Raw genomic sequence first — 19,939 nt, forward strand, 5'->3', positions numbered from 1 at the left:
ATCATTTTTGGAAGAAATTAATTTTTTCCCCAAAAGGATCATGAAAACATAATCAACTTAAAGATTACAATAATGTGAGGATAAGAGGGGAAAAAAACCAAAACCAGTAATTGCTGGTTGCATTGACAAAAAGCCAGTTAGGGGGCAGTCAGTGTAAAGATTAAAATTTAGGGGAGATGGGGAGACTGAGGCAGGTAGAAATTAGTTTCTCTCTGCAAGGAGTATTATATTTTTTAGAGGTTTATTAAAGGTTAAAGATGAAAGAATATACAAGTAAGAAACATGTGCCTAGGCCAGAGGCCTAGACAAAATAACCTCACATCACGCAAGAGACCGCCTGCTCCAAAACGGAAGTCCAAAAAGAGCCAAGAGAGCCTCAAAAGCCTTTGAATCAGCTTAAATACCTTCTCCATCTCGGCCCAGGCGAGATTACAAGGCATTCTGGGGAAGTGGAGCAAAGGCTCATGGGGATTGTAGTCCTGTATTCGAGTCTATTTTTTACATCAGTCCCCTTTGGCATGAAAGTATACATACAAATAAATGTTCAATCAACTACACCCAAAGTTCATTTTTGTGCACTTGTGGTCTGGAGGCTTCTTCATGGTATCTTCAACAGTTCAGTTTTTGGATTCAGGGAAGTATCATCTTTACCTAAAATTCTTCTCAAAAAGAATTTAAACTTTGCAATTTAAATAATATATTTTTTTACATTTACCCATGTTGTGGGTGATTGAAAAATACAGGATCACTTTGGGATGCACGGCTGAGTTATGAGGTATATGAATCAATGGGCAAGAGATATTAAAAAGACATCAGAAAATCCAAATAAAAAAAGAAAAAACTCTGGATGAAAATATAGACTATCAAAGCCTTATGTGTAAAAATTCCAAGTAAAAGAAAAATAAATCTATAACAGGTCCTTGAATTAGGGCCCAATAAAATGATCTAAGCAATGATGCATTTACCCAGTCAGTAGCCAGGACTACAGAAAGTTGCCACACTATGAGAGGCAGAAAAGAAAGGGACCAGATTATAGGAGCCAAGTTTGGGAATACTCCAGAGTGAGTGTGGACACAAGGAAAGCCTATGTGTAGCATGTTAAACACAGTAACCTCGAGTCTTCACACTAGGTTCAAGACCTTTGCATTGGCCTAGAAGTGCATCAATCCATCCTGGATTGGCTTTTCTTTGGCTCTGTGCAATGGCTCTTGGGTGTATATCTTGTCCTGGAATCAGACAGAATCATTAAGCAAAGTCCCATAATTTATTTAAATAATTAGTGGCATCATTTTTATAGTCACAAGCTTTTTAGGGCATGCATTAGCAAATGTATCTTAAACTTATAGTACTGCAGAATCAAAAAGTTAAAGAAAATCTTAATGCTGGTGACATGTGCTTCAAATATAAAAGGAGAGAGAAAAACACTGAAATAGTATATTGCACATGCAAGAAAATATAATAATAAAAGAGCTTTAAAAATTCAAAAATGTAGCTTATAATCATTGACACTCTGTGTCAGCTAAGAAAATATAAAATGCAAGGCTTTCTCACCAAAAATGAGATCCATTTCCTCTTCAATATCTGGCCACGATCCAAGCAAATGAGTTTAGCAGTAGTACAAATATGTGGTATCAATATCCCCAAAATTCTCAATAGCCCAATTAATTACAATAGCAAACAAACACACTATCATATTTCACATAAGTTGCTATATGGCATTTTTAAAAGCATATGAATTGATGGATATCTGTCATAAGTTTTTACAAACATAGCAATCTTTCAACCTTGGTATTTAAACATATTTTTAAACAAAGTAAAACTCATTTTGGGTTAAGAACATAATCAAGAAATCTATATATCATTCTGGTGGAAGTAAAGTAATGAACTGAAGAGTATAAATGAGGGATGCTCCTTTTTTGGAGGCTTTTTAGGGATACAAATGCCCTGAGATTAACTGCCCCAACTTCCATTCACATATTTGCAAATGGGGGAAGGTTGGGGGTTATAAAATATATTTCACTTCAGCTACTAGAGTGAGCCTTACACCTCCTGGTAGGGGCAGGCAAAATAACCAGAGATTGTTTTAAAAAATTACAAAAATCACATTTTAAAAAACCCTTAAAATCAGTTGAGATATTTAGCACATTAAATTTTCCAAAGGTTGTTATAACAATTGTAACCAGTTCTGATGAAGTCCATCTATCCTCTATGTGACAATTTACAAAGTCAAAATAGAAAAGCTGTTTTTTCATATATGGGCTTAATTACAATGATATTTGTTTACTGTAGTTATAGGGGAAAAACAACAGAATATAACAGTAGTTAAAACTCAGTACATTAAACTGATTCAGTGTAACAGAATAATATTGAATCCAGTGATATATGAACTTAAAATCACAAAGTTATATCTTAAACAAAACAATCAGGAAAATGCAATAGAAATACAGAGATTTGTATAAACCATTGGAGTCTGAAATGCCTCAAAATTATAACCTCTAGTCCCTTTAAAGTTCCTTAGGTGTGTTGTTGTTGTTTTATTATTATTATTAATTATCCATTTAAATGTCTATTGTCAGAAGGCAAAGTGATAAGGGGTAAGCAATGTCTAAGCGATCTGCTCAGGGCCACACGGCCATGAAGTGTTTCAGGCCAGATTTCAACCAGAGACAAAGTTGTACGCAGGTGAAGTCAATAAAATCACCACAACAGTCAAAAGGTATCCTTTTAAATAGCCCATTGCTTTTAAGTTCCTGTTTGGAAAAGTCTGTTTCTTCTCCTTTCCCTTTTCTCTCTCCCCTCCTACACTCTGATCCGCCCATGTGGAGCCAATACCCCCGTTTGTTACCAGCTGGTAGAAATGAGTCCTGAGCGATCTGCTCCAAGGATCTGGGTGATGAGCGGGCTGGGGTCGCGCTCGTGGGTCTGGGGCACAGAAACAGGCAGGCAGGGCCGGGATATCGGGAACCAGGTGAGAGGCCAGGAGCAGGAGCCAGAGCTGGAGCGGGCCGCCGGGGTGGGCAGGGCTGGGACCAGGTGAGGACGGAGAGAGGTCAGGATCGGGGGCTGCAGGCAGGAGCTGATCAAGCTGGTTTTCTTAAAAAGCATCTTGGAGAAATGTGGCTTAAAAATCATTATCTAGGCTATCCTTCTTTAAAAAAATGAGTCTTTTCTCCCATTAGGTTGCCAACTGTAAAGATTAAAATTTAGAAGAGACTGAGGCAGGTAGAAATTAGTTTCTCTCTACAAGGAGTATTATATTTTTATGAGGTTTATTAAAGGTTAAAGATTACAGAAAATATAGGATAAGAAAGCACGTGTCTAGGCCAGAGAGAGGCCTAGACACAACCTCACCTACATTATGAAAAGAGCCATGTCTGCTTGTAAGCAGAAAACAGGGAAGAAAAGAGGCACAAAAGCCTTTGCAATCAGGTTAAATACCCCATCTCGTTCTCAGCCCAGGTGAGGTTTTCAGTGAGATTACAAAGCATTCTGGGGAAGTGGAGCAAGGGCTTCTGGGGATTAAAGTCCTGGATTCAAGTCTATTTTTTACAATACCCAGTATTGATTCTAAGATGGAAGGTACAGGTTTTAAAGAAAAGGAGAAAGCTGGGGAAAAAATTTTATAGCAAATGTATCTGACAAAGGCCTTATTTCTAAAATATAAGGAGAATTGAATCAAATTTATAAGAATACCAATCATTCTCAAATTGATAATAAACAGTTTTCAGATGAAGATATGATTACATGAAAACATGCTCTGAATTGATCTTGACTAGAGAAATTCAAATTGAAAAAAACCCTGAGGTACCACCTCACACTTGTCAGATTGGTTAATATGACAAAAAAAAGGAAAATAATAAATGCTAGAGGAGATGTAGGACACTAATGTGCTGCGTGTGAAATTGTGAATTAATGAAATCATTCTAGAGAACAATATAGAACCATGCCCAAAGGGCAAGGTTTTTTAAACTGTGTATACCAGGGGCAGCTAAATGGCTCATTGATTGAGAGCCAGACCTAGATATGAGAGGTCCTGGGTTGAATCTGGCCTCAGACACTTCCCATCTGTGTGACCCTGGACAAGTCACTTAACCCCCTTGGCCTAGCCCTTACTGCTCTTCTACCTAGGAACCAAAACTTGGTATTGATTCTAAGGCAGAAAGAAAGGGTTAAAAAAAAAACCCAACTGTATATAGCCTTTGACCTAACATTACCACTACTAAGTCTATGTCTCAGACATTTTATTTTTGATTTTTTAAAATGTTTATTTATTACCAATTACATGTTATAACTGAGGAAGAAGGTTTGATAAGTGAACTCCCCTCCTACCCCCCCCCCATTGCTCTTGCTATCCATTCCTTTATCTCACAATTGATTGTCAATATTATGTTAATACTTCTGTTGTTTTACTTGTTTGATTAACATCCCATAACCAACCCCCCCCTTCCTAGAAACCTGTAATAAACAGTGCAGCTTGCTCAGCCTGTTCTCTGACACTGGAGTGCTGACCCACTGACACCAAGCTAAAGTTTTGTTCCCATGTTCCTTGTCTCTCTGCTCCTTCTATGGCTCACTCTCTCTAATTCTTAAACTTCACCCATTACTTTCTAGTCTTTAGCTTCCCTCCATAGGTGATTCAAACCCACACAAGAAATCTTTGTAGAGCTGGACTCTACAAGGTGATACCTCAGAATTGTTTTAATTTACATTCTTTAATTAAGAGGGATTTAGAACATATTTTTTATACTAGTTCAGCCTATGCATGAGCAATTAATGTTTTCTCCAATTGTTTAGATCTAACTTTATTTGTGCAAAAAGTGCTTTGTAATTCTGTTCATATAATTCCTGGGTCTGTCTTGACAAATAAATCTCCAAGTATTTTATATTGTTTAGAGTGATTTTAAATGGGATTTCTTTTTCTAACTCTTGCTGCTGGACTTTGTTGGAAATATATAGAAATGCTGTTGATTTGTGTGGGTTTATTTTGTATCCTGCAACTTTGCTAAAGCAGGAAGTGGGAGAGACTTCCCCCACTTTCCTAGATAGAAATGATTGTGCTGAAAAATGGATTGGGTTGGATATTTTAACAGAGGAAAATGTAAATCACATTCGCAGGCAGTTTGTGAAAAATGTATGCCCTGTGATCTGAAATTATTTTCAGAGTAATTGTCCAAATTGGTTTGATATGAACCTTGATGAAATTTGGAGAATTGCTAATTATGTTTTCTAAGATGAGAAAGATAAGCAATCAGAAGAGAAAAATGATATAATTGATAACTTAAAGAAATCAGAGAGCTTAAACAAAAATTGAAATCCAATGAAGTGCGGGAAAAAAATAATAGCTTCACTAAGAACATATAGACAACCCAGAAATAACTACAACCCCAGACAATACAGACAAGCCCTAAGATGTTATCTTTGTGACAGACCTGATAATTTCATGAGAGAGTGCAGATTTAGGGGACAATTCTTTGGACAAAATTTCAGGGGAAACCAAGGCAATTGCTTTGATGGATTCAGGAAAAATGGATATGGAAATTATGGGTTTAACAATAGATTCAATAATGTGTTTAATAACACATTCCAGTATGGGAGACCAAACTCCTCAAATTATTTTAATACCGGATATTACCATAATTCACAACAAGCCCCAGACCTGAATTCCATGCAAGACAATATCAAAGCAGGTGATTGTCCAAAACATTCCCAGGTAGCTGGTGGGAATCCCCAAAAACTAGATATACAAAAAGGTGCAATTTCATTATGAAGGTGTGCCAAGGACTATGCAGTTAAAGATCTAGTATATGGAGAAAATGGACTAGGAAGTATGGGCAATGGAATAAGAACTAATGAAAATGACAGAGAAAATTTTAAAACATGGAAAATTAGTACAGGAGAAATCAATGAAGAATTAGAGAATGAGGAACAGGAACAAGTGTTGAATTTTCCTGATCCTAGTATGTTAGCTCCTATAACACCTGTCCATTCTCTAAAAAATAGCACAGAACACCATTTAACCCTAAAAATAGGAACCCAAGTTTATGATTGTGTCTTGGACACAGGTGCTATCAAATCTGTGTTGCAAAAATCCCCTGAAGAATGCAAAGTAGTGGGTTCAATGGTAGTTATAGGTGTAACTGGAAAATCACAAAGAGTAAAGAAATTAGAACCAAGAATGGTTTCGCTTGGACCTCTAAGTGTAGAACACTCTTTCCTCTTAATGCCAGATTCCCCAATGAATCTAGTGGTTAGGGATCTGTATAATTGAAAATCTGTTACCCTAAAAAAAGAACTACATTTTCCGGGAGTCCACTGACTTCTTATCATTATGCACTTCCTGTAGACGGAGGATAGATATTGAGTGGGTGGTCCTGCCTGGCTCTCTTTGGCATGATGACATCAAACTTGGTGGTGGTAAGCTAAGCATGGGGATTTTAAATGGGTTGATTAGCCATGGGTATGTGGTCTTTATTTGATATCCTCTTTATTCCTTGATTTCTAATGATCATTAATAAATCCCTTAAAATATATAATGTTTATTATTGAGGTTTAATTTTAATTTTTACAGATCTTCTTTGTAAATTGAGAGCAACCATAGTATGTACACCAACAGGAGATATTTCTGTGAAACTCCCAAAAGAATCCCTGAAACTTTTTTTCTGTATTATTCCCACATACAGTAGAGTCAGAGGGGGAAGGAAATAACATCTACCAGATACCAGATGATATTCCAGAAGGCTTATGGGCTATAGATTCTACAAATATAGGTTTATTAAAATCAACACCCCCTGTTAAAAAGTACTGACTAAAGGAGATCCACCACCATGCATTCTACAGTACCCACTTAGCAAAGAGGCCATTGATGGGATCACCCTGAAAATAAACTCATTGCAGCAAGGCATAATAATACCATGCATCTCTGAATATAACACCCCAATTTTACCTGTTAAAAAATCTAAGCTAGTGTTAAAGGACAGATCATCTACTGATTTATTTAAGATTTAAGAGCTACTGATTTATTTAAGATTTAAGAGCTGTTAATAATCATGTAGTAAAATCTTACCCAGTTGTATCAAGTCCTGCTACCATCATTTCATCTATTCCAAATCATGCAAAATATTTTACTGTGGTTGATTTATGTTCTGCTTTTTTTCTCAATACCGATACACAAAGACTCACAGAAGATATTTGCATTTATGTGGTAGGGAAATCAACATTCATGGTCCCATTTGCCACAGGGATTCTGTGAAAGTCCTTCATTGTTTTCTAAAAAAAAAAAAGACCTGAAAAAAAAATAGGTGATCTACTTTTAGTATCATCATCTGCAAAAGTGTGCCTGTATAAGCTCTATAAGCTCTATAAGAGGGGACACAAAATATAAAAAAAAAACTAAACTTCAATGATGTCTTCCTCGTGTAGAATATTCAGGGTTTGTGCTGAGGAGTCCAGAAGCCATTTCCCAAAAGAGAGTAGCAGACATACAAAAGCTGCGAGCCCCTAAGACCAAACAGCAACTTGGAGCCATATTAGAAACCACAGGTTTTTGCAGACAATGTATACCTAATTATGGTGAACTTATGACACCACTGACTGCTTTAATGAAAGTCATAATAAATGACTTGTCAGAGGAAATCAGAGGGCAGATATGGCTGCACAATATGCTGCTCAAAATGCTCCAGCTTGCATTAGGAATCTCTCTGTTATAGATACCATGGATTTAGAAAAAGCATACAATAACAAAGAGGTTCAGAAGTGGAAGCAAAATTTTGGAGCTAGAAAAGAAAATGGGATTTGGATAGCATCAGTGGGAAAACCAATTCTTCCAAAAGCATTTTACTCTTACATCTGTCAAGCAATACACAGAAAGGGTCATTTTTGGACACAAGCAGTAATTGATACTGTTAAAAGAACTTGGATAGCTCCGGGAATTAGCACTGTGGCAAATAAGATCTGCTCAGCTTGCTCTGTGTGTGCACAATTCAATCAAAGCATATTTAAGCAAAAAGCTTTTGTGGTCATCCATTAGCTCACACACCATTTGAGCATTTACAAATAGATTGTATCAACATGCCCAAATCAGGACAATTTAAATTGTGACTAGTGATAGTGGACCAATTAACTAGATGGCCAGAAACTTTTCCATCTAGCAAAAACACATCAAGCTTTCTAGCCAAAATCTTATTGAAAGAGATCATTCCAAGATTTGGTATACCACTGTGAATAGATTCTGACAAATGGAGCCATTTTACAGATTCAGTTCTAAAACAACCTAATTTCTGAAAGTCTGCTCTCAGTTTTCCCAAAGTTTTATCAAATAGAGTTTCTTTTTTTAAGTACATAATTTAAGTTTATTGAATATTGATTTACTGACTCCCTTGTTTAGTCTGTTTCATTGGTATGTTAATTTTTTTATATTTTATTTTTTCAAGTTACAAGTAAAAACAATTTTTAACATTTGTTTTTTTAAAGGTTTGAATTCCAAATTCCCTCCCCCCTCCTTGAACAAGGCAAGCAATTTGATATATATATATATATATATGTATATATAAGTGCAGTCATGCAAAAACGGGTTTCCTTATTACCATGTTGTGAAAGAAAACACAGAGAAAAAAAAGTGTTTAAAAAGGTATGCTTTGATATGCATTCAAACTCCATCAGTTCTTTGTCTGGAGGTGGATATCATTTTTCATTGTCAATCCTTCAGAAGTGTCATGAATCATTGTATTTCTGAGAATGGCTAAGTCATTCACAATGGATCATCATATTAGTATTACTGTTACTGTGTAAAATATTCACCTGGTTCTGCTCTTCACTTTGCATCAGTTCATATGTCTTTCCAGGTCTTTCTGACATTCTCCTGCTCATAATTTCTTATAGCACAATAATATTCTATCACAATCATAAAATACAACTTGTCCAGCCATTCACCAATTGTTGGGCATCTCCTTAATTGCCAATTCTTTGCCACAACAAAAATAGCAGCTATAATTTTTTTTTATCTGCAGGTTCTTTTCCTTTGAATTCTTTGGGATACAGAGTTAAATCAGTTCAAAACCCCACCAACAATGCATTAGTGTCTCAATTTTCCCACGTCTTTTCTAAAACTTGTCATTTCCCCTTTCTGTCATATTAGTCAATCTGATAGGTGTGAGTTCGTACCTTAAGAGTTGTTATTATTTTAATAATAATCCTTACCTTCTTAGAATCAATACTAAGAATCTGTTCCAAGGCAGAAGAGTGGTAAGGTATGCGCAAGTAAGCTTGTGACTTGTCTAGTGTCATACAGCTAGGAAGTATCTGGGGCCAGATTCGAGCCTAGGGCTTCCTGTCTCCAGACTTGACTCTCTATCCACTGAACCATTTAGCTGCTCCCAACTTGAATTTAATTGGTACTTCTCTAATCCATAGCAATTTAGAGCATTTTCCATATGACTATAGCTTTGATTTCTTCTGAAAACTGCTTGTTGATATCCTTTGACTAGTAATTGTAGAATGAATCATATTCAGATATATTTGAATCATTTCTCTGCATATTTGAGAAATTAGGACTTTATCAGAGAAACTTGGAATAAATATGCTCCCAGTTTTTTCTTTAAAAAACAAAAACAAAAACAAAACCAAAAACAAAACAGACCTTATTTTCTATCTTAGAATTGGTACTAAGTATTGATTCCAAGTATTGATATCCAAGAAGATAAGTAAGGTCTGGGTCACTGGGGTTAAGTGACTTGCCCAAGGTCACTTAGACAGGAAGTGTCTGAGGCCTTATTGGAATCCAGATTCCCCTAATTGCATGTCTGGTGCTCTTCCACCATGCTACCTAACTATCCTTTTGCCCCCACCCAAAAAAAAAAAACCTTACCTTCTGTCTTAGAATCAATACTAAGTAATGGTTCCAAGGCAGAAGAGCAGTAAGGGCTGGGCACTTGTGGTTAAGTGACTTGTCCAGATTCACATAGTTAGGAGATGTCTGAGGCTAGATTTGAATCCAGGAACTCCCATCTCTAGATCTGCTAAGTCACCTAGTTGACTCCCCTTATGTCTCTCTCTCTCTCTTTTTAAATCATTATATGATAGTTTTGATGACTGGTACTTCATAATATAGTTTGAGGTTAGAGGGAATATATTCCTCTTTTGGTCCCTATCTCTTTTCATTAATTCTCTTGATATCCTAGATCTTGCCAATGCAATTTTCACTGGTTTTTCCTGGTTCTGTCTCTTTGGGGCCAAGTATAATCTCTCTTCCACGTGACAACTGTCACAACACTTCTCATCTCCATGCTAAACACCTTCAGGCCCTTCTGAGCCTCACTGAAGTGTTGGTTGCTATATTTCAAATGCTATTCATATTTTCAATGTTCTTAAATTGTGAGAATCCAAGCAAAACATAATACTACAGATATGGTTCATCCAGTGCACATTGTAAAGGGACTACTGCTTTCTTATTTTTGGAAGTTGAAATATTATATGATGGCAGTTATATATGATTGCAGCAGTATTCTGGATGAAGGTCCTTTTAAAGTATTTATATAGTTTTCTCATAAGTATGAGGAGCCTAAGGTGGATGCTCTGAAAGATATTATTCCCTCAATATTACTAATTTCTCAACTGTTTCATTGATGATAAATTCTGTGTTCCAAAGGAAAGCATATTTCCACATTCACTATATTTATAAGATTTATCTCCAGGATGAGTTCTCCAATGTTGAACAAACATGCTCCAAAGGTAGGTATATGTATATTTATTACTCTTCTATACTTTTGCATCCATGAAATATGGATTTTCTGATGACCAGTAAGCTTTCTTTTTAGACAAAAAGTCTTCACACATTTATATGTAGCATCTGATGCCAAGTATGATTTGTATTCCAATGAAAAGCCTTTCTCACATTCATTTTATTTCTATGGTTTCTTCATTATGAATTTTTTGATGTATGGTAAGATTGGATTTCCAGTGGAAGGCCTTTTCACATTCATTATAATCATAAGATTTCTCTAGTATGAATTATCTGAGCATCAAAAAGCCCAGAGCTCAAGATAAAAAGATTTCCCACCTTAATTAATTAGTTTTCTATCCAATATAGATTCTCTGATCAGTAAAGTTCTATCCTGTTTCAAAAGGCCTTTCCCCATCTATCACATTCATAATGTTTCTCTCCACTATGAGATCTCTTATGTCCAGTAAGATGGGATCTCCGGCAAAAGGTCTTCCCACATTCATTGCATTCATAAGGTTTCTTTCCTGTATGAATTTTCTGGTGTGCAGTAAGCTGTCCACTGAGGCGGAAGGTTTTCCCACATTCATTACATTCAAAAGGTTTCTCTCCAGTATGAATTCTCTGATGGACTGTAAGTAGAGACCTCCACTGAAAGTCCTTCCCACATTCATTACATTCATAAGGTTTCTCTCCAGTATGTATTCTCTGATGTGAAGTAAGCTGTGAGCTTAGGCGAAAGACCTTCCCACATTCATTACATTCAAAAGGTTTCTCCCCAGTATGAATTCTCTGATGGACTATAAGCAAAGACCTCCACTGAAAAGTCTTCCCACATTCATTGCATTCAAAAGGTTTCTCCCCAGTATGGATTCTCTGGTGTACAGTAAGTTGTGCTTGTAGGCGGAAGGCCTTCCCACATTCTTTACATTCACAAGGTTTCTCTCCAGTATGAATTCTCTGGTGTAAAGTAAGCTGTCCACTCTGATGAAAGGCCTTCCCACATTCATTACACTCATAAGGTTTCTGTCCAGTGTGTGTTCTCTGGTGTACAGTAAGTTTTGTCCTATGTCCAAAGGCCTTCCCACATTCGTTACATTTATATGGTTTTACTCCAGTATGAACTATCTGGTGTAAAGTAAGCTCTAAGTTCCGGCGAAAGGCCCTCCCACATATATTACATTCATAAGGTTTCTCTCCAGTATGAATCCTCTGGTGTACAGTAAGCTGTGACTGCAGGCGGAAGGCCCTCCCACATTCTTTACATTCGCAAGGTTTCTCTCCAGTATGAATTCTCTGGTGTACAGTAAGCTGTCCACTGAGGCGGAAAACTTTCCCACATTCATTACATTCATAAGGTTTCTCTCCAGTATGAATCCTCTGGTGTACAATAAGCTGTGACCTCATGAGGAAGGCCTTCCCACATTCATTGCATCCAAAAGGTTTTTCTCCAGTATGAATTCTCTGGTGTACAGTAAGCCGCCCACTTAAGTGAAAGGCCTTTCCACATACTTTACATTCATATGGCTTTTCTCCAGTATGAATTCTCTGGTGTAGAGTAAGTTGGGAGCTCAACCTATATGCTTTCCCACATTTGTTGCATTCAAAAGGTTTCTCTCCAGAATGGATTCGCTGATGTAAAGCAAGTTGTGATCTCAGGCGGAAGGCCTTTCCGCATTCTTTACAATCAAAAGGTTTCTCTCCCGTATGAATTCCCTGGTGCAGAATAAGTTGTGAATTCCAGCGGAAGGGCTTCCCACAATCATTACATTCAAAAAGTTTCTCTCCACTATGAATTCTCTGATGGTGAGTAAGTTCTGTCAACCAAAGGAAAGTTTTTCCACATTCCTTACATTCATAAGATTTCTTATCAGTATGTAATCTGTGATTTTCAATGAGGTCTGAGTGATTACTAAATGATTTCCCATACTTATTTCCCTTAGGAGTGATCAATTCTGAAAAGACTGATTCTACACCAGAGCTTCTGCCATTCTTGTGATATTTGTGGCCTTTTGCTTTATTGGAATGTTTCCTCTGGGTGATTTTTACTTGGCTAGAATGTTTATTCTCATGATTCTGTAGACTCTTTAGGCTGGTACTATATTCCCAGGCTTCTCTCAAGTTTAAGAAATAAGGACTATTCCTCCTGATTTTTCCCTTGGAAGGTTCTTCCATAAATATGCCCAGCACTGGATTTAACTCTTGGTTTTCAAGTCTAGTTTCCCAATCTGAAAGAAATAAAACAAGCCAATATTCCATGATACCCCTGACACATATGGAATCCTGTGTCCTGTGTCTTCTATAAAGAAACAAGATTATAATATTATAAAAAGAACAACAAATTATACTATAACCTTAGGTTTAGAGCCTTGAGAGAAATGTCCTTTGTAAACTATGAACTTGGATGGGAAAAAAATGAAAAATTATTTCAATATAATTGGTTTCCCTTGTAAATTCTATGTAGTTTACTTCATGCATTTAAAAACATGATTCTCAGAAAAGGTCCACTGGCTTTACCACCTGGCCAAAGGTGTCCACTATATACTAAGGATAAGAAGCCACTCCATAAAGGATTATGTCAATGATTTTGACTAAAGTCAGGTACACCAAAAGAAATCTTTCCCATGGATAAAAGACCCTGGTGAGGTCAACAGGTTAGTTACTACCTGTTATAAAATAGGAAACTGAGGTTCTGATTGATTTCTGTGACTCTCCTAGGACATACTGCCAAGAAGTTATAGAATCACAGAATTTGAGAGGGTTAAATAGGGATCTTAGCAGCGATCTAATCTAAACCATAGACAAAAGGAATATAATATATCCAACTTGTTACTCAGCCACCAGTGTTTGAAGACTCCAATGAGGGGGATGCCTACCACCCCACCCCCTAGGCAGAACATTTCACTTTGTAACAACTCTTATTTGTAAAGAGATTTTATCCCCCAAGGGCAAAGCTCGATTTGCCTCATCAGACCTTCTAATGTAGCTCCTGGCTCTGGTCTCTGTGGCCAAACTAGAACAAATCTGATTTTTGCTCCATTTGAGTGTCCTTCGAATATCTGGAGAAAGTTAACATATCCATTCTCCTATGAGAATCTACTCTTCTCAAAGTTAAACATATCCAGTTTCATTAACTGTACTTTATATGGCCCTTTTCTTTTTTCCCTCTCTACATTTTGGTTGGTGATCTCATCAGCTTCCATAGATCCAATTATCACTTCCATGCAGATGATTCTAAGAGTTATTTATCCAGCTCTAATCTTTCTTCTGATCTCCAAGGTCTCCAATTTCCAACTACTTATTGAACATGTCAAGGTGGATTTACCATAGATATGGCAAATTCAATGTGTCCAAAACTAAACTCTTTATCTTTCCTCTTAAACCTCCCTTCCCATTTTCCCTATTATTGTAGAGGGCAACACCATCCTCAGTCCTCTAGGCTCACAACCCAGGACTCCTACTCTTTCCCATCTCTCACTCCACACATCCAATCTTTTGTTAAAATCTGTCATTTCTGCCATTTCTCATATATATTCCCCCATCTTTCCTATGACATGGCCACTACCCTGGTGCATACCTCCATATCTCATGCCTGAGCTAATGAAATAATACCTCAACACTCTGTCTGCCTGCTAAAAGTTTCTTCCTGTTCCAATCTATCTGCCCTTTAGACACCAAAGTAATTTTACTAAAGCATGAATCTGACCATGTCAGCCTTCTACTCCATAAATTTTCAGTGGTTCTATCACTTCCATAATCAAACAGACAGTACTGTATTTGGCTATGAGGAAGCAACATCAGTCTGGAGTCAAGAGGACTCGTCTTGAGTTCAAATCAAGCCCCTAGTACATCCAGGCTGGACAAGTCACTTTACTCTATTTGCCTCTGTTTCCTCATCTGTAAAATTAGCTGGAAGAGGTAATGGCCAATCACTGCGGTATCTTTGCCAAGAAAACACCAGTGGAGTCAAAGCGAGACCCGACTGAAGCAACCGAACAATGATGTTTGGTCATAAAGCCCTTCACAACAAGCCCTTTCTAATTTTCTTATACCTTAATTTCTCCCCACACTTAGGCCCTCCATCCCCCAATCCTGCAGTTTTACCAGCTGTCCCCTATACCTTCCACCTCCCCTTCCTAACTCCCTTGGTTTCCTTCTCCTCTCAGCTATGACGCCTCCTTCTCCAAAAAACCTTTCCTGAGATTCTCACTTCCATATCCTGCATGCATCGTCTGTGTATTATTCCTACCTTGGGGTTGAGCTCCCCAAGGACAAAGACCACGCTCTCCTTTTCTTTTTAACCCGGTGCCTAGCACACAGTCGGTGCTTAATAAATGCTTATTAACTAGACATGACTTTGTAAAAGATAGAAGCAAGTGCCCAGAAGACAAGGATTTCAAGAAGAGAAGAGTGCACAGGGGGCCCGCTACAAAGCCTTTGCTTGCAACTGCCAGAGGACGCCCAGAGAGTGAGGGATGTACCTGGGACAGTCAGGTGGGCCAAAGAGCCCGGGGCTGGGAATCAGAAAAAAGGCATCTTCCTGATCCAATCTGGCCCCGGCCACTGTCTGACTGAGTGACCCTGGCCAAGTCACTTCCCCACACTGGCCCCAGTTTCTCCATCTGTCAAATGAGGGAGAAGGAAATGGCCAACTCCTCCGTCGCGGAGAGTCAGAGCTCAGTGAACCATGGCCGGCCAACAGGGCCACCTGGAGAAAGATGGGAGGGAAAGCTCTCCCCCTCCCCGCCGGTCTCGGCTCTCCCCCGGAGCCCGAGCCCGCACGGTCCGGCTGCCTGCTGCACTGCGGCTCACCTGGAAGGCGGCTTCCGGGCACCCCGGGGCACCAGGCGGCTTCCCCGCGTTCCAGCCGCTGGATCACGGCGGGCTTCGCTCCGGCGAGTCCTGCTCAAAGGAAAGGGGAGAGTTGGGGGCTGGCCCGGCCGCCCTGCCCTCCCCAGGCCCTCCGAGGCCGGCGTGCTCACCCAGGCAGACCAGGTGCCCGTAGTTCTCCAGCATCACGTCCCGGTACAGCGCCTTCTGGGCCGAGTCTAGGCACACCCACTCGTCCAGGGTGAAGTCCACGGCCACGTCCCCAAAGGTCACGCGCTCCTGAAACAGCCAAGCATGGGGCCCTCAAGGGGGGGAGCTGCGAGGCCACGAGGCCACCCAGGAAGCCCTCGGCCCGACCGTCCTCTAGAAAATGGGGTGACAGCAGTATGGCGGCCTCGAAGGTGTGAGGGAGGCGCCCGGGGGCGGGGCGGGGGCGGGGCATGGCCGCTCACCTGACGGGGCGGGGCTCTCCCTGGGGTAGGAGCCATGCGTGCCCTCTCCGCCGAGGATTGGCCGCTGAACCTGGCCGTCCAAGGGAGGCTGGGCTGGCGAGAGGCGTGGCCCGGCTGGGCCCAGCGCTCAGGAGCGGTCACGCAAGCGCGTGTTCGCTCCACTGTAGCCGAGCTCCGCAGAGGCTGTGGCTGCGGCCGCCTCCGCCTGCCTGTCATTTCCCGAAGTCCCCTTCCCCTCGAGTGTCCCCTTGACCCCGCCCCCACTCGCGGCAGCCCGAACACTGGGAGCCCGAACAGAGATGTCTAGACAGAGGGAGCGGCCGAGAAGGCGGAAGTGACGAAGACGCCGGGGGCCACCCCCTCCCGGGCCCTGAAAGAGCCTTTGGGCCTCGGTTTGGGCATGCAAAGTCTTCTGGGAGTTGTAGGCCTGTGTCCTTGGGTGGGAGGGGAAGGGAGCGTTTTGCGCCTGCGCATCCTCCTTCTGCTGAATGCGGGGCCGCCTGCTTGTTCAAATGCAGGACGTGCGCAAGTTCTTCTGGGAATCGTAGTTCCGCCCCGACTCACGCGCTGATTGGGAAGGGGAGGCTAAGCGCGTCCTCCTTTTTACGACCCCGCCTTTTCTTTTCTTCTTCTCTCGGTCTTTCCTCCTCCTTTCCGCGGCCCTTCTTCTAACGGCCTCACTTGGGTTTGTGTCCCTGCGCGGCCCCTTTGAGAGGAAGAAGTGGCGGGCCAGGCCAGGCGGGCCTTCTTCCTTGCGCCTCCTCCCATGGGCCCCTTCTCTTCTGCGCCCCCCCCCCAGCCCCCTTGTCCAAGTCTCTTCACGCCTTAGTCCCTCCCCGGAGCCCTTTGGAGCCCCCGTTTCTCGCGCAAAGTGGGGCCCCGGCTTTGAGGCGGATGGAGAAAGGGAGGAGCTGATCCGGTTCCATTTTCTCTGTGGTGCTCAATTAACTTTCCTTTGGAACAATGGACTTCCGGGAGTGCATCACCTGCGTCCTTTCCGCTGCCTTTTTGGTAGTCTGAGTAATGCCTGGGGGCAACTGTGCGGAGCAGTGACCCCGCTCTGCCTCACTGGCCTCATCTGCCCCGCAAAGCGCGAGCTCTTGTCATTGTAATTGCCTTTGGCGAGGTCCCCCGACGTTTGTTTGGTTCTAGCCTTCATTCAGTGGCTTCCCCGGCCTTTTTTTATTTAAGCCCTGCCTTCTGTCTTAGAGTAATAATGGGTATGGGCTCCAAGGCACAACAGTGGGAAGGGCTAGGCCATGGGGTGAAGTGACTTGCCCAGGGTCACCCGGCTGGGAGGTGGCTAAGGCTGGATTTGAGCCCCTCCCCTCCCCCCCCCCCCCCCCAGCTATCCACTTTCCCCCTAATTTACTATCTTTTTTAACATTCTTTTTCGAGGTTGAGTTTCAGGCTCTCCCCGACTGACTCTGAAGGCAGGCTGTGAGATCAGTTATGCATGTGTCTCCCAAGTTCCCAACCGGTTTCCGATTACACGTAAAAACCCTCGTTTTTAAATGGTTTGAGTTCAACTCCATGCAAAACACATTTCCGTGCTCGTCATTTTGGGAAAGGAACCCAAAGAAGGAAAGGGAGAAGTGTGTGGGCAGTCTGCGTTCAGCCCCCTCCCTTCTTTATGTGGGAGACGTGGGCCATGATTCTGCGAGTCGGGATGAAATGGAAACACTAATAATGAATCTACTTGTTATTTGGTGCTTCGAAGCTGTCATGCTAGAAGAGCATGTATCCAGAAGGGCCCCAGTCACTTTACTAGCCAGCTGGGGTTAAAAAGGGCTGGACCAAATGGATGAGTTAAAAAAGGTGGTCGTGGTCGCCATTTACAAAAATGAAAGTCAAACTATGAGTCAGTGGCTGTTCAGTAATTTTATTTAGGGCTAGGTAGAGATATTAAAGTGGAAAATACAGGAACGAGGTAGAAAATAGAGCCTGGCTAAAAGTACCCCAGTCCTAATCCTAGTGCCTCCAGACCTCGCTCTCACCAGAATCCAGAGTCCAGATCAGCAAGCCAAAGAGCCAAAAGTCGCTGAAAACTAGTGAGAACCTTCAGTACAAAAGAGGCCAAGACTGCCAAGAATCTCACCAGAGCTCATGCCCCTGAGACTAAGAGCCACCAAGAATGAAGAGCTAGAATAAAGACCCTGACTCTCTCAGACAGTTTTCTCTACCTATCAGTTCTCCTCCTCACATCTCAAGAATCAATTACAGCCTCTCAATTTGCCTAGCACTGCCCATGGGTTTAGGGTTAGGGGGCAGTGCTTGTAGTCTTTTAAGACTAAGTATTAATGACTAAGTGTGAACTCTCTTGGTTAGTAACTTACTAAGGGTTAAGTAGAGGTACTTAAGTTCCTGATTGGTTAACTTAAAAGGAATAAAAAACCCCCTCTCACAATCCCCACCCCTCACCCCATGATTCAATTGGGAGACAAACATGTTTAAATCTCCCAGATTTACATACCTAGTCTCCCCAATGAATCATTTCAAATATTCAGCTTATACTTCTAAAGATCTAGCTAAAGGTACATACAACGCTGCATTTTCTAAGAGGAATATAAATAGTTGGAGATAAGAGGGAAATAAAAGAGGAAGAGAGCAAAAACAATGATTGGTAGGCACATTAACAAAAAGCCAATTAGGGGGTTGTACCCTTTGGCATAAGAGTTTACATTCAAAATAAATATGTTCAACCCCCTTCAGTTCAATTCACTACATCCCGAAGTTCATTCTGGATCTTCTAATGCAGTCTATGGTTTCCACAGGCTTCTTTATGGCGCATTCTTTAAAATAGAGTTCACTTTCTTGATTTGAGGAATTAACAAATTTCTGAAATTTCTCTCAAAATTTTTTTTTAATCTTGGATTTTATGAAAATTATAACACCCGCCCCCCCCCCCTTAGCAGTGTGTTGACCAACACTCAGATCAACTCAAGATCTATGCCTGAGTTATGGGGTATATAAATCAATTCTCAAAAGAAAAAACCAAAAACATTAAAAAAAACCCCAAACAGTAGGAAAAAATTTAAAATCTATGTATATATATATAAAATTCTGAGTAAGCAAGAATAAGCCCAAAACAGGTCCTTGAATCAGGGCCCAATTAAAGTGATTTATGTCCCACAAGCCTGTAGGACAATTGTAGTAATATAGCATTTACCCATTGATATCCATGACTACAGAAAATTGCCTTACTATAAAAGAGAAAAGGGATTAGATTTTGAAGTAAAAGGGAAATATGTGATTTCCTGGTCTGATTTTTCCGTTACTCTCAGGGAGAAGGGGAGCCAAAATGGCAATCAAACTAAGATACTTGTAGGAAATCTGGCACCGGGGAGTCCAGTGTCTGACATTGTCAAACAGCCGCTTCCTTGAACCTCCAAACAAGTCCTTTTGTCATGGTGCAAATTCTCATCAATCCCATGGGGACTGGTGTTCTCTTTGACCTTGTTCTTCTTGGCACTCTACAGTGGCTCCTCTGTGATCCCTTCTGGAATCAGACACAATTATTAGTCGAGGTCCCATAATATTTAATAATCAATAGCAGGTTTCCATAGTCTAAAGCTTTTGGGCATGCATAGGTATTAGGGCTAATAAAATCATATGTCCTATTGCAAAAGAAAAACAATAATAAAAATTTTTTAAAATCCAAAATTCATAGTTTGCATTCCATGACGTTGTGTCAGCCAAAACAGTGTCCAACTTGTCTATGGATTTTTATAATAGTATTATCTCCAATCCAGTCACTTTACTGCAGGATTGCCCATTCTTTAGTTCTCACCTTCTCTGGTTAGATTGTATCTTTTTGGGTTACTTAAATCCTCTTTTGTAAAGTTCACCTTTTGTAGTTACTTAACACCTTTTTGTAGTTAAAATCTAAAAATAGATTGTAGCTTACAATTCAATCTTCCCAATAAAGAAAGAGCTAAGTATC

The 19,939-nt window shown here is 40.5% G+C and overlaps 1 protein-coding gene across 1 annotated transcript; it reads right to left on the minus strand.

Moving 5' to 3' along the window:
- Nucleotides 1–205: 205 nt before the first annotated feature.
- Nucleotides 206–16,774, minus strand: LOC100012004 (zinc finger protein 345-like). Its single transcript, XM_007490075.3, has 4 exons — nucleotides 15,997–16,774; nucleotides 15,697–15,823; nucleotides 15,527–15,616; nucleotides 206–12,942 (listed from the first exon to the last, which is right to left on the minus strand). Exons 1-4 carry the CDS (start codon nucleotides 16,210–16,212, stop codon nucleotides 11,114–11,116), a joined length of 2,262 nt encoding a protein of 753 aa, XP_007490137.1. The 5' UTR covers nucleotides 16,213–16,774; the 3' UTR covers nucleotides 206–11,113.
- Nucleotides 16,775–19,939: the final 3,165 nt, after the last annotated feature.

The sequence above is a fragment of the Monodelphis domestica genome, chromosome 3 (assembly GCF_027887165.1).
Source record: "Monodelphis domestica isolate mMonDom1 chromosome 3, mMonDom1.pri, whole genome shotgun sequence".
Taxonomy (NCBI): domain Eukaryota; kingdom Metazoa; phylum Chordata; class Mammalia; order Didelphimorphia; family Didelphidae; genus Monodelphis; species Monodelphis domestica.

Coding starts and splice junctions, on each gene's coding strand:
- LOC100012004 (XM_007490075.3), bottom strand. CDS start 16,212: ATGACAGGCAGGCGGAGGCGGCCGCAGCCACAGCCTCTGCGGAGCTCG. Junction 15,824..15,996: donor GGAGAGCCCCGCCCCGTCAG/GTGAGCGGCCAT, acceptor TGGCTGTTTCAG/GAGCGCGTGACCTTTGGGGA. Junction 12,943..15,526: donor GCCCGGAAGCCGCCTTCCAG/GTGAGCCGCAGT, acceptor TATTTCTTTCAG/ATTGGGAAACTAGACTTGAA.